Here is a 14,879-nt window from a genome sequence, read left to right as displayed (position 1 = left end):
TCTCTTGGTTTGATTTCTCATGTCTTAGTGAAGTACTCCTTTAACTATGGGCCTTTTGGCAAGGATCACAGTGCCTAAAGGGTTGCTTTTCTAGACCTGGCCTTTGTGCACTTCATGGGGGTTAGCTCCTGCATCCTCTGGCAAGAGAGAACAAGGGAACTCAGTGTTGTGACTGAGACCTGGGCTCCAGAGTCAGATCCAGAATCAAATCCTAGGTTTGTACTTCACTGGTTGTGTGACCTTGGTCAAGACATTTATGTTCTCTGAGCTTCAGTGTCTATCTGTAAAATGGAGATAATATTCACCTCAGGGTTTGTTGTGAAAATTAAATGAACTAAAATATACAAGTGCTTAGCATTGTAGCTGGTCCTTAACAGTTGCACAGTAAATACTAATTGGATGAACCATTTTTTCAACAGCTTTCCTCATCTCCAAGAATCCATGCTAATAAGCATACTGTTAATTTGCAAATATACCGCATATATTCCAGAAAATAAGACAAGGGCTCCCCCCACCCCCAAGCAGAAAATACCTCCCTTAAAAAAGAGAGAATACCTTTTTTTTTTAAAAGGTTTTATTTATTTATTCATAAGAGACACACAGAGGCAGAGACATAGGCAGAGGGAGAAGCAGGCTCCATGCAGGGAGCCTGATGCAGGTCTCGATCCCAGGACCCTGGGATCATGACCTGAGCCAAAAGCAAATGTGCAACCACTGAGCCACCCAGGCATCCCAAGAGAATACCTTTTATAAAAAGATTCTCATAATACAGAGACTTTCTTTTCCTTATTTTCTTTTGAAAAATGTTGCATTTGGGGGGAAAGATACAACTCCAAATGACTTCAGTAAGTGCTCATTTTGAATGCTGGTAGGAGCTACATCATGAAATCAATTGAAACAGCTACCAAAAAAGCAAGAAAGGAAAGGAAAGAAGGAAGGAGGGGGGAGGGAAGGAAAGAAGGATGGAAGGAAAGAAAGAAAAAAGAGAGAAAAAGAGAAGAAAGAAAAGGAGAGAGAAGGGAAAGAGAAAGACATCTGCTACAGATTTAGTAAGTATCTAGGTTTGGCTAGAGGGCAGGTTCCAGGAGAGACATTATGGGAAGGAGGGTAAGAATTGAGGAAAGCAGGCTGGGGAGCGCCTCATGGGGGAGTCTGGACTCTTCAGGGGAAAGTCTCTGCCCCTCTTCTCTGGCCACAGCACCTGAATATTGGTATCTGAACTTTAAAAACTACGAGGGTAAATTACTCTTCTAGAAGAGTAGAAAACTTTAAGTTTCTATGACAGCCTTCTAATAATTTTTCTGGGGATAACCTCTTGAGAGCTTCTGGTAAGAGAGATCCTCTCAATCAGCGTTTCTTGGTTGATTTCAAATTTTCAAATTAAGAAATTGTCTTGCCAAAGTAGAAGTCCAGGTCCAAGTTTTAAGACCCTTTTGCTTTTCACATTAAGTTCATCATCATCCTGGAAGGGCAGCATGCTGGATGGGGAGTGATATGGAGCTGTGGGACTAAAGTGAGACTCCTGGGCCTGATATGATGGGTTTATGTTGCTGTCAAGGCTGCCTTGAGGAGGCAAGCTTTGTGGATTTTCATGTGTTTGACAGGTCATAGCTCCATTGCTCAAGGAGGCAGGGTTGTACTGGCAAGGCCTTCAGCATTCCCTGGGGGATAGAGCAATTTAACAGAGAAGTCAACTCAGCCCTGTGCTAACTGGATCACCATCTATATTTTTCAGTAACTGTGGACCCAAACATGTTGAGAAGTGATGTCTTCGTTGACTTTTTAAAACTCGTACAGTTGGTAAGTGTGCTCTTCTTTTTTTAAGATCATGATTTTACTGCTGGACATGTCTCTTAGTTACCATGTGCATGTTTCTGGCCATTGACCCCACATGGGATAAAATCTATTCGTTCGCAGTAACTGGAGGATGGTTCCTATTTTGTTTTGTTTTGGTTTTTGGAGGTTTAGATTCTTGATGGAAAATAAGCATGTCACTCAACCTTGGAACTCATCTTAATTTTTTTTTTTTTGTAACTCATCTAATTAAGCAGATACCTTTTTAATCCTGTAGCCTAAGCACTGTATATCTCTGGCCATGGGGAAGAGAACCTTTCATCATTAAGGGCCCCCACAATTCTGGGACCTTCCATCTCTCGCTGGAATCAAGAGTGCCACAGTAAAGACATCGAGATAGCAATAAGAGCCATCCCAACTGATACTTGTATACTCTCTGCTCCTGACTTTTTTGTAAATGGGTCACAAAGAAAAGTCAGAGATGACATTGTGCAACTCCCTTTCCTTTGTTGGTCTTCAGAACTACTGACCACTTGCCCTGTAGAGGCTGGAAGTTTGCCAAGTAGGCTTGGTCAGCACACCACTTATTCTTGTTATACACAGGGGAACATGTTTATGCCTACAAGTATGTTCTTGACTGAATGGAAAGCTTTGAGAAGATTGAAGTCATAAGAATAACATGATATTATTGAACCGGATCCCTAATGGAGGAATGATACTTTGATGGAATTTGTAAGAACTGGGAGCAAATTTCATTTATTCAGTGGGTCAATTGTGTAGGTATACTAACTGGATCATTCAACTTGAGAAGCGACCCTGGGGTCTCCCATGGTGTCACTATTCCTATTTTCACATATATTTGATGGCTTAAAAATATGTGCTTTCTTTTTCTTTGGAAAGTTTGTTGTTGAGGTGTTGATGGTCATAAAACTCAAACAGCACAAAAAGGCATATGATCCCACCACAAACCTCCGGCACCCCTTTTCAGAGACAACTGTTTCCAGTTTAATGTGTGTTCTTTCTACACGTTTCTGTACGTCTACATGTGTTCATATGTATGCATATCCTTTATGTTTTACAAATAAGCACAAATTCCATGCACTTACAGAGACTGGTTTGTTTAATTCTGCATCTTGCACATTGTTCTCCATCAATACACCATCAACGCACCTCTGTGCGTTTGGCCTCAATTCTGTCATCTTTTTTGGGCACATTATGGCTTTTGCTTTCAGTGCTCTTTAAAAACCACTCATGGGCTGTCAGTGTTTTGGAGCTTTGTTCTGAGTGCCTTTTTTCTTTTTCTGATAATTTGAAAGATTTCTACCTGGTTTTAGTTCCGTGTCTTACCTTACCTTGCTTCCTCTGATGAGATGTTCCCTCTTGCAAGGGCTTTATTTTTCTCTCTGTTTCTTCTGTCAACTTTGCCAGATGACTTTTATATCTTTGCTATCTTACCTCTTTTTTTGAGGCCTCCATCTGTTCTTTGAGGTCTTAGTTCAGAGAAGCCATATTTTTACTAATACATCTGTCATTGTCATCTCCTTAGTGCCATGGTTTGAGGAATATATTTTTTACCTTTAGTTGGCCACGATTCCTCCCTCCTTCCCCACAGGAGTTGTGCCAAGGGCTCTTTCTATTTCTTCTCAGGCAATCACTCAGCTTTGGAAGGGGCTGTGCTTTGTGAGCCAGCTGACACACAGTGTTGGAGGGGGAGGGGCTAGGGTTGAGGCATTTGACTCTATTATACTCCTGAATCCTACCTCTTGTTTCTGAGCACTTTCTCTAACGTTCTGCCTGGGGGCTGGGCAGTGTGTCTAGCAGTGAAGCCATAGCTATAGTTCCACACATGACAACCTAGCAATTGAACCCCCTTTCTAAGTAGTCTCAGGACTGGCTGAGTAGTTAAGAGTGCAAGGTCAGGAGTGAGATGACCCAGATTTAAATTTGGACTGCCCAACTTTCAATTTGTATGGCTTGGGGCAATTTACTTAGCCTCTTTGTATTTCAGTTTCTCCATCTGTAAAATGGGGAGAATAACCTCTGCCTCACAGGGTTGTTTTGAGAATTCAGTAAGCCTTCAATCTCTTTCTTTCTCTTTTTAAGGTTTTATTTATTCATGAGAGACACAGAGGCAGAAATAGGCAGAGGGAGAGGCAGGCTCCCTGTGGGGAACCTGATGCGGGACTCGATCCCAGGACCCTGGGATCATGACCTGAGCCAAAGGCAGACGCTCAACCACTGAGCCACCCAGGTACTCCCTTCAATATCTCTTAAATATCTCTTAAAGCACTTAAATATTATCTGGCAAACTTAACACTTAGGAAATATGTGCTACCATTAGCACCAGTCCTTTCTTCTCTTCCCAACAATGCTGAGAGACTGCTTTCTGCAAAGATAGTGCATCTGCACATTTTTTTGGCCTCCCCTGCCACCAGGTAGTGTGAAATGGGCCTGCAGTTGGGCTCCAGCTTTAAGGCAGCTTCTGTGTGACCTACATTCTCTGGCACCTCAACACCCCTGCTTCTCCCCTCCCTGGCCAGGTCTGATTTTCACTACACTTGGCAGCCCCTCTACAAATCCCGTTAGTGGTTCAGGCTCGGGACAATTTTCAACTTCTTCAAGGATGATTTTCCTTCCGCTCATTTTCTGTTTGTCTCCAGAGGAGAGCAGGGCAGAAGTAACTTTACTTCTAAAGCTATTTATAAAAGACGTTGATGATTTTTAAAAAGACATTTAAATCAGGAAGGTGGTTCTGTGTTCATCGCGTCCCTGCCCTACTTCATTCTGTCCTTTTTCATTCATACGTTGAACAAATGTGTAGTGAATGCCTGCTGCGAGCCAACACTGCTCTGGAGGCTGGGGAGACACCAGTAAATAGCACCCCGTCCAGCTCACAGAGTCTGGGAAACTGTCTTTTTGGGGAAACAAACGTCACTGGGCACAGCACTAAATGTAACAAGCTCTGTGAGACAGGACCACACACCATGCGTGCTATGCTGCTGGGCATGACCCCGGGGAAGGTGAGGGCTGTGTCGACCTTTCTGTCCTCTCAACTCCGGTGCAGCATTTGTGAATCCTGCCACTCTGCTTACCCCAGTGTGATGTACAAATATCATTCCGTATGTGTGCCCTGGTAAGAAAAGGGCTGGGACACACTGCCATGGATGAGAGCGTGTCTGGGAGACCTTCTAATGGAAGAGACCATTGAGCTGGAAAATTTCTCGGGTGGGCAGGGAAGTAAGATTATACTCTAGATTTTTCTTCCCATTAGGGACAAAACAACAAACCACATAGATATCTGGTGGTCTAGAAGACTCAGGACTGATATTAGTAAAAGTGAAGCCAGTAGCCGTGTAGTATTGGGGGTGAGTCTACCCCAACTTCCAGCAGATCCTCCTCTGACTACCTTTCAGGGCCAGAGCGATGTATTGGCAGTAAATAGATGCAGTCAATGCAGGAGAGAGTTGGCTTATGGAGCTTGCAGCAAGATGCTCCTGCAGGACATACAGGAACTGGAGAACTGGAATGAGCAGTGGTGATATGTGGATTTGCTGAATGTGAAAGGAGCCCGAGGAACGGGGATTATTGTAAATTGAGGTAGGAACAGCAGTTGCCTACCTCAGTATACAGACCTACATATCTTCACTGCTCCTGATAAGTGGTTGACCTGCAGTTGCCAAGTGATTATTGCCATGTAATCATATGCTCCCAGGCCTGGCTCTCCGGGGTCAGCAGTACAAGAGCATCTTCTCTCTGGGCGAGGACATAGGGACATTAGAAATGTGAATGTGTGCAACCTCCCTCCTCCCTGGCACCCCTCTGAGGAAAGCCTTTGTCAAGGATTATCATATGCAAGTTGCAAAAACAAGAGGGGTTTCCCTCCATAGGGTGATTTAATCTGGGAGAGGCCTGGTCTCATTTATCCCCTATAACTTGTGGAAGGAGGTGCTATTAGGATCTCTTGTTCAAGTTAAGTAATGTGTCTGAGGGCACATATCTCATAAGTAAAAAGACCTGGATACAGAGCCCCTGCTCCATTGATGTTATGCGATATTTCTAGAATGATGGTAGCTCACCCAGTCCTGCCCTAACCATGTACCGCTTGTTTTGTGTCCCTAGACTCCGTTGACTTACTACATTCTATGTTTTTTTTTTTTTTTCATTCTATGTTTTTGCCCTGTGATCACCTTGGAGATAAAGGGAAGTTTGAAAAGTCTTTAGACTAAAGACTTTCTAATGTTCTCAATTCTAAAATTGTAGTGTTTTGTGTCCTTCCTTGTGTGAACAACATATTTGAGAAAAAGAAGGCTGAGAAGGTATTTGGAGTAGCTTTTGTGTGCCTGGGAAGTTGGGGCAACCTACTGACTTGGGAGGTTTGGTTCATTCTGGCTTTGTTTGGGGGATCTGGGAAGTGACTATTTCCTCACTTCCTCTTGAGAATGTTTATCAATGCCTATGTGATAAAGCTCTCTGAACCTTTGGAGCTGGTGAACATGCTGAGGTGCTGGCAGGTTAGTGTGTGCTCAGAGGGCATGGAAAGCTCAGTGCCCCTTTCCACATGCCTTGCCTTGTGCATCTTTTCCATTTGGCTGTTTCTGGATTGTCTTCTTTATAAGAGGGTAATAGAAGGTAAAAAGAGCTTTCCTGAATCCTGTGAGCCATTCCAGAAAATTACCAATCTTGAGGAGGGTATGGTGGGAACCTCTGATTTCTACCCAGTTGGTGAGAAGTGTGGGAGGCCTGGACTTGCTATTGGCTTCTGAAATTGGAGAGGGGCAGTTCTGTGGGATTGAGCCCTTAATTTGTGGTGTCTGTGTTAACTCCAGATAGTTAGTGTCAGAAGTGGTGTGAGTAGAGGAAAACCATGTGAGCAATGTTAAGGGCAGCGTTGGTGGTATAGTGGTGAGCATAGCTGCCTTCCATGAGCCAGGCAAGGCTTTGGAGGGTTTTAAGCAAGGGGTGGTGGGACATTTTTAGGTTTGCATTTTTAAAATATTTCTTTGGCTGCTATGAGTGCGCTGTAGTGGAGTGAGATGGAGGCCAAGAGGCCACTGCAAGAGTCTAGGGAAAGGAGATGTTAGTTGGGTCTATGGTGCTGGCAGCGGAGATGAAAAGTGGATGGATTCAAGAGATAATAGTGTAAGATGTAAAATATACACAGCTCAACTTGATTGGATATGAATATTAAAAACATCTTCCTGAGTCTTGTCTTGAATCCTTTATTTCTTATCTGTTGGCGCTCATTCTAATCAAAGGGACATAACTTCCTCCTCATTCCTTCTGCTAACAATAACAAAGCCACATAGCCACCATTTGGGTGTTTGCAGTGAGTGCCGTTCCAAGTTCCACACATTGCTTCTTTGAGTCTTTACCACAGCCCTATGAGGTGGGCATTATTACCACCCTTATTTTCAAGCTGAAGGAGTGAAGAACACAGGGGGCAAATAACCTCTCCAGATTTGCACAAGGTCCCATGTGGTGAGTGTGGGAGCTGGGCTTGAAACCCATTTCTTCACATGTTTCAGCCCAGTCCCTTGGTACCTCTGAGTGCATTGCTTACCCATCTAAAGTTTGGTTTGGGTTGAGAGTTGCACTGAGGTAATATAAATTAATGCTAAGCTTTCCTTTAGAATTTCACCAAAAAGTTGGGCACCTGGGTTGGCTCAGTGGTTGGGCGTCTGCCTTTGGCCCAGGTCGTGATCTTGGGGCCCTGGGATAGAGTCCCACATCAGGCTCCCCATAGGGAGCCTGCTTCTCCCTCTGCCTATGTCTCCACCTCTCTCTCCGTGTCTCTCATGAATAAATAAATAAAACCTTTAAAAATAAAAAAAGAACCTGGCCAAAAAGCAATAGCATTATTTTCATTTATTTTGAGTGTTATTCTCCTGAGTTAAGACATGTTTGTGATTATAGGTCCCAAACTTTAAGAACCAACATCTAGGCAAAGCTGTACCTAGAAAGGGACTATTTGCAATAATTATTTGGGGGGAACCCACAGAAACTTAGTACTTGTAAGTACACGGTAGGGGGTAGTTAAAATGTAAAGTCAAAGCTTACCCTTTGATAATAAAATTAGAAAAAATAAGCTTGTCCCTAATGTGATCGGGCTTTTGAGGTACCTGGGTAGTGCAGTTGAGTTGTTAGAGTCCCCCAGTTCCCTATAAAGCCTGATCTGTTATATCTGTGAATGCAGGTGGAGGTAAGGAAAGGGGAGGTGTTGCCTGTTGGGAGGAGAGGTCCCACTTGGTCTGTGCACCTGAACCCAGCTCTGTGATCTCCAAACAACCTTAGGATGGGTCGTTTGGTTCTTCTCTCCCCCAGCCAGATACCAGGAAGGCAGTAACCGGGGCTGGGTGTGCATTGTCTCGGTAGCTCTGTGTTACTAATATTCTAGCTTAATATAGTTGGCTTAGAATACAGAAAATGATTTGAGTGACTCTTCTCTCCGTTCTCCCCAGGATGATGCGTAACTACTGCCATTCTAAATGCCTAGGAAGGAAGTGAACTCACTGCGTACAGTGGATATGTTGGTGTATTAGAGTTTGATCCTGTCTTAAAACCTGGGCTCAGAAAGGCTGTGACCTGAATCAGCCTCCCAGAAATGCAGCAGCCCTGGGGGCTGACAGTATCCCACTTGGGAGGTGCTAGAAAGAGCCCTCCCTGCAACGCAACTGCCCGGGGAGGCTCAGCTGGGCAGCCACTGGCCATGCATCCTCCTGGGGTCCCTCTCTCTGTGGTACCTGAGCACCAATTTCAGCTTCACGCTTTCCTAGACTCTGCAGGCCTTCCCAGTGTCTCTAACATGTCCTTGACATTGCAGAACACTCTATCCAAGAACTTCACAGGCCCCCAGATTTGCAGTAGCCTCAAGTGCACACACTTCCCCTTGCAGAGTGTATAAGTGCAAGCAAAGCAGGACTGAGCTGGGGGAGCTGGACCTCAGCCGGACACCAACTTACCAGTGAGTGACGTGCTTACTCATTCAGGCCTCATGGTTTGCACACTTCAGAGTTTTGCTATAGCACAATCATAAGTTATTGCAGATTGTGGGCTTTCAGGGATGCCTGCAAATATTCAAAATGAGAATTAAAATCTGAGATGCGGGGATCCCTGGGTGTTGCAGCGGTTTAGCACCTGCCTTTGGCCCAGGGCGCGATCCTGGAGACCCGGGATCGAATCCCACGTCGAGCTCCCGGTGCATGGAGCCTGCTTCTCCCTCTGCCTGTGTCTCTGCCTCTCTCTTTCTGAGACTATAATTAATAAATAAATAAATAAATAAATAACAAACAAACAAACAAACAAACAAAAATCTGAGATGCCCCAAGGTCAAGTGGATAGCTTCCTCCCCCTCCCCCCCGCCAAAAATGGATGCCTGTTGTTTGGAAATTATTCAGCTGCACGTCATTGCCTGGTTTTGGCCCCTCCACACCCCTCCTCACCACACCCTGCCCCTCAGAACACCATCCCACAAATCTCTACAGTCAGCTCTGTGTGTTTCTAAAAATTTTTTTTGAAGATTGTATTTATTTATTCATGAGAGACACAGAGAGGCAGAGACACAGGCAGAAGGAGAAACAGGCTCCAATGCAGGGAGCCTGATGCGTGACTTGACCCCGGGACTACAGAATCACACCCTGAGCCAAAGGCAGGCGCTAAACCGCTGAGCCACCCAGGGATCCCCGTTCTGTGTTTCTAAGCACCAGATGCCCCAAGGGTCCAGGTAGAGAAAGATACTGACCATTTCTGCACCATGTACCCTGCTGAAGGGCACTGTGGGGGCTTACTATAATTTTCTTTCACTTGCAGGACACATTTAGCATCACTACCAAGACAGCCTCTCTGGATATATTTCTGCCAGATGGAAGGAATATTCAAGTCGAAATTCTAACATCAGATACTGCTGAAAGAGTCCTAGAGGTAAACTTTGTTTAAACTCCAGCTCCAGAACCAAATTTAGGAATCATTCTGTTTGCAAGCAGGGACTAGGATAAGGTTACCTTCCAGAAGCTTCCTGCCTGTCATTTGACTCTGGATGACATATCTGTTGAGATGCTGGGATTTTCTGGGACACTGACGAAGGAATCTGAGACACAGCCAATCATCCAGAGTATCTTTAGTTTTCCTCTCCTTGTGGACATCAACTTCCCAGACATCTTTTTGTCCCTTCCTAAGGCTGCAGTCACCTGGGACTCAGCCAAGGATGTGCCGTGGAAATATGCCAAGTGCTTTATTAGGGGATGCCTCATAGTTGGGAGCAGGAAAGGGAGTGGAGTCCACATGAGTCTGAAACAGGCCTTACCCAGGTAGGCTGGTGACAGGTTCTGGGAGAAAGTGACAGAGGATTTCTCAAAGGCTGAGAGTTGTGTCCCCTCCCCCCCACCCCCGCAGAGAAAACACTGAAACCAACACCCCAGCAGGTCTAATTCTGGGTTCAGAGGGCCAGACCTGCATTCCAGTTGGTTTTGTGAAGAGTCTGAGGACAAGACCTAGAGACTGTCCTCCCCATCTTTAGATGGCGGCTGTTACCAGCTCGGTCTCCGGGGCCTTCCCTCCCTTCCCTGGGCATCAAGGGGGCACTGGCTTCTCATACCCACACACTGTTCCCAGGTCCTTTTCCTTTGGAGGGTTTTAGTTCTAATCCTCCAGAGAAGTATGTGAGGCTAGAATATAAAATTATAAACAGGTGGAAGTCAGAAAGTTTCTAGGGCCTTCCAAGGACAGAATGTTTTTGTGCTGGGGACATGGTACCTGACACATTCTGGGCAGGAAACAAGCCATCCTCCCTGTTGGGTTCCAGCTCTGGAGCTGAGACTATGGGGTGGGTGGGGACCTCCTCCCTGCTGAATGGCTCTTCTTTATAACCTGGAGATCTAAGCTGTCCCATGTCCTCCTGGCCTCCAAAGAGCAGCTTTGTCCCCAGGGTAGGAAATGTCCCTTCTCTAGGATCTTGGCTCAGTCCAAGAGTGATAATTTTGGACCTTCCTTCCTACAGAAGTCTCTGCACACAACCTTTCTTTGGCTTCTGGATTGCTGGCCTAGTTGAAAGGGATCAGCAGCCACCTCATCGCCAAGGCTGTCCATTGAGAGGTTACTCTAGGGTCCCCCCTCCTTCACCACCTCTGACTCCCTGAATCCAACTGACCTTGTGTCCCAAATCTCTCCCCTAATAATTTTGTCTTCCCATCTTCACATCCCCTAATTTGAGCCCTCATTTCTCAGCTAGATTTCTTTCTTTCTTTCTTTCTTTCTTTCTTTCTTTCTTTCTTTCTTTCTTTCTTTCTTTCTTTCTTTCTTTCTTTTCTTTCTTTCTTTCTTTCTTTCTTTCTTTCCTTTCTTTCCTTTCTTTCCTTTCTTTCCTTTCTTTCCTTTCTTTCCTTTCTTTCTTTCCTTTCTTTCTTTCCTTTCTTTCTTTCTTTCTTTCTTTCTTTCTTTTTCTTTCTTTCTTTCTTTCTTTCTTCCTTCCTTCCTTCCTTCCTTCCTTCCTTTCTTTCTTTCTTCCTTTCTTTCTTTCTTTCTTTTCTTTCTTTCTTTCTTTTCTTTCTTTTCTTTCTTTTCTTCTTTCTTTCTTTCTTTCTTTTTTAAAAGATTTGTATTTATTTATTCATGAGAGAGGCAGACATAGGCAGAGGGAGAAGCAGGCTCCATGCAGGAGCCTGATGCGGGACTCAATCCTAGGACTCCGAGCTCATGACCTGAGCCGAAGGCAGACACTCAACCACTGAGCCACCCAGGTGCCCCTCAGCCAGATTTCTGTAACAGCCCCAAAACTAGTTCCTGCTTCCAGTCTTGCCCATCTTCTATACTGACATCCAGAATGACCTTTTTGAAAAGCATCAAAGACCTTTGACATTTAATGCCTAGGGGATTTATGCAAAAAGAAAAAAGAGAAAGCTCTCAACTACAGAGACACCGTTCCCTCAGTTGCCCTCCCAGGGCCTGTGCAGTGGGAGACAGACACTAGTGAAGGGGGAGGACAGTAATGGGAGGCAGACACCTGCAGGGCCAGGCACGCAACCCTGGGGGGCAGATGAGGGACATGAGGTAATTTGGGAAGGGTTGGGGCCGTGGAGACCTGGAAAGCCTGCCCTGCCGGATGTTTTTCACATACTGAGGTCGCTGGCCTGACTCGACGTACCTGCAGCTGAAGGCGGCTGCCCACGGGAGTTGGGGGCCTCCTCTCTGCAGGGCGAGGGCAAGAGCTGGGGTCAAATGGCAGCACTGCCTCGCTGTAGCCGTGTGAGTTTGGGTAAGTTGCCTGCCTTTCAAGTCAGTGCCTACGTAGTTATAGAAATAGCTCCCGTCCCATCAGCAGTGCGGTTACGGTTATTTCTCAGTACGGACGTTGTTATTGATATGGAGGGAATGCCCAGTCAGCACTCCGAAAGCCAGCTATTTGGCCCCGTTCTCCTTGTAACCTATAGCATAAGGTTAGCGAGGTGCATTTGCGATCCGAAACATGTCCTTTCCCTCTCCCAATCACACCGACTTGGGAGAAATCCAAACCCCGGACCCTGACATCATTAACTTCAGGCAGGTTTACCTGGAGGTTCTGCCCTCGAAGCGGTGGAGTTTGTGTAAAAAGCAAAGTGAGCAGGTGGCCAGGCAGACAGGTGCATTCTCTTCCAGGGCCTGGGAGCTTCTCCAGCATAAACATGTAATTTAAATTTTGTAATTGAAAATCATTGTTTAGGCCTCCTCAAGCCTTCTTCCCCTCACTCTCCACCTGACCACCATCCTGCTGCGCTCCTTAAAGAACCAGCAACAAGCTGAAATCTCATTTTGGATTTTTATGTGTTTGCACTAATGTGGTTTTATTGGTGGCGTTTTTGTGTTTTGAAGTATCCTTAACATTTGCTAAGAAGAAAATATTATTGTGTCTCCTTTTGTCAATGCTTACTCCTTTCAAGAGAAGATGTGTGTGCTTATGTCTTTATAAATTATAAAAGGCTTCTCCATCCTTCCCCCCTGCTCCTTTATCAGCCCTGGCACGTAAGCTTGCTATTTTCGCTGAACAAGTCAGAGAAGAGAGAAATTGAATCTGAATGGATATGGATCACACTCTAGGAGAAGACGTCTTTGCAGTCCGTTACCTTCCAGCACACACTCACCCTGCGCACACAGGAGCGCTGTGTTTGGGCTTGGGGTCTATGCTTGGGCACGTGGCTGGGTGAGGTAGAATGGGACAAGCCTTGACTGAACACGTGAAAAGTTCCCAGGCTCTTCTTTATTTTCAAAGCTAGGCCAAGAGCACCCACTCATATCATCCACCTAGTAAGCCCGTCTCATGAGGCAGTTTACAGACCTCTGACAAGAAAAGTACCCCTTCGAGCCTCATGTTTGTACAACTGCCACCTTGAGAACTCATATTTGTACAACTGCCAAACATGTTAAATGCATCAGCTCACGCACATGGCTGCAAAGGTGAATCGAGTGTCACGGAGGTGGTCTAGTGAATTCAGAGTGTGCAAGCAAAGAAATCACTCTGGAGCCCTGTCTTCAAGAGGGAAGGTCTGGGTGGGTAAAGGCAGGGAGAACCTGTGATAGCATGGATGTTCCTGCTAAGGGAAGGTGAGTGAGCATAAGACATAAGGTTTTAGCCTTGAGACCTGCTGGCAAAAATGAAGCCACTGGTGTTGAAATGAAAGCTGTTGGACATAAAGGCCAGGGAGGAACATGAAATGAGAGTGGCCTGTGCCTGGGACCTGAGGTGTCACCGAGCGATATAAACGCCATATAAATTAGACTAGGAGACCATCACAGGAGACCCCAGACAGAAGCAGGCTGGGGGGTCAAAGCCAGACAATAGCTTGTACACTTTTATATGCCAGCAAGGAGTGGGGAACATCCCTCCTCCCAATGTCTGATAATCCAGCCCATGGGCAGGCAGATTGGTACGGGGGCCCCAGTGACAGATACCACAGAAGGACAGACTTGCATGGAGACTGGCTGCTGCCCTCCAGTGGACTGTGAAGACCAAATTCTCTGGGAGACACATGTGTGTCTGAGATGGGACAACCAGCCTCAGCAGACGCCAGTTCATGTCCGTTGTGTTAGGGCTGATTTTTGCTTTCTTCACTCTAATTTTCTTAATTTTTAAATTTTCTAAAACTAGGATTATCATTTCTAGATTCAGAAGAGATTACTTTTAATGCCCGCTGCCCATTAAAGTACTTTTTATCGATGTTTACAGGCAATTTCTAATTCTCCACATCACTGTTAGCAAGGCCGACACCCCTAATTTTTCTTGTCTTTGGTTAAAGGTGGTGTCACACAAAATTGGACTGTGTCAGGAGCTCTTGGGCTACTTTGGCCTGTTTCTCATTCAGTGTTGCAAAGAGGGCAAGTTCTCTGGTAAGGAGAAAAGGGGGAGGCAGAGCAGCCAGGAGAAGGGGTGGGCTGCTGTGGGCTGGTGCTCAGATCCATGGGATGCAGGAGATACAGCTGAGTGGGGGTGCCGTTCTCAGCCTGTGGATCGAAAGCTGGGAGAGGGAGGGGGCACCTGGGTGGCTCAATGGTTGAGCGTCTGCCTTTGGCTCAGGTTGTGGCTCTGGGGTCCTGGGATCGATTCTCCTATCAGACTCCCTGCTTCTCCCTCTGCCTATGTCTCTGCCTCTCTCTGTGTGTCTCTCATGAATAAATAAATAAAATCTTAAGCAAAAAAGTTGGGGGAGGGGAAGTTGGGGATGAGCAACTCCAGAGAGGTAGAATGGACAGTAGCAAGATGTCAGATCCTTTCAGCAACTGCACTTTGTCTTGTACCTGCACCAGCCCTGGGCCTAATGTCCGCCTCACTTTTACCCTGGCGCCCTGGCCGCAGACCACCAGCCATCCCACAACCCCCTCAAAAATGGAGTGCTGGACCCCAGGTGTCAGGACATCCCATCACACCATCACTCCTCCTTGTTAAGGAATGTTGGTGAGAAAATGTGGATGCTCTAAGTTCTCAGATTTTTAAAGAACATGTAATGAGTTAGTGAAAGATGATAGATGATTCACATAGTTTTTGCTTTTCTCTATAGACATTCTTCTAAGACATTGTAAGTTATTTACTTGTAAAGTGGTATCAATTATCTGAAGGCAGCCTA

At 45.6% G+C, this 14,879-nt stretch overlaps 1 protein-coding gene across 8 annotated transcripts in view; it reads left to right on the top strand.

The window, feature by feature from the left end:
- SNX31 (sorting nexin 31) overlaps positions 1 to 14,879 on the top strand; it is a 72,448-nt gene that overhangs the window by 18,190 nt on the left and 39,379 nt on the right. For all 8 annotated transcript variants that reach the window (XM_035710097.2, XM_025450864.3, XM_035710053.2 and 5 more), the window contains exons 4-6: positions 1,736 to 1,800; positions 9,601 to 9,711; positions 14,055 to 14,145. In XM_035710097.2, coding sequence (XP_035565990.1) covers positions 1,736 to 1,800; positions 9,601 to 9,711; positions 14,055 to 14,145 — 267 coding nt within the window. The remainder of the gene's footprint in view (positions 1 to 1,735; positions 1,801 to 9,600; positions 9,712 to 14,054; positions 14,146 to 14,879) is intronic.

The sequence above is a fragment of the Canis lupus genome, chromosome 13 (assembly GCF_003254725.2).
Source record: "Canis lupus dingo isolate Sandy chromosome 13, ASM325472v2, whole genome shotgun sequence".
Classification (NCBI taxonomy): domain Eukaryota; kingdom Metazoa; phylum Chordata; class Mammalia; order Carnivora; family Canidae; genus Canis; species Canis lupus.
Note: the sequence above shows the minus strand (reverse complement) of the source record. Positions and strands in the feature narration are given on the sequence as shown.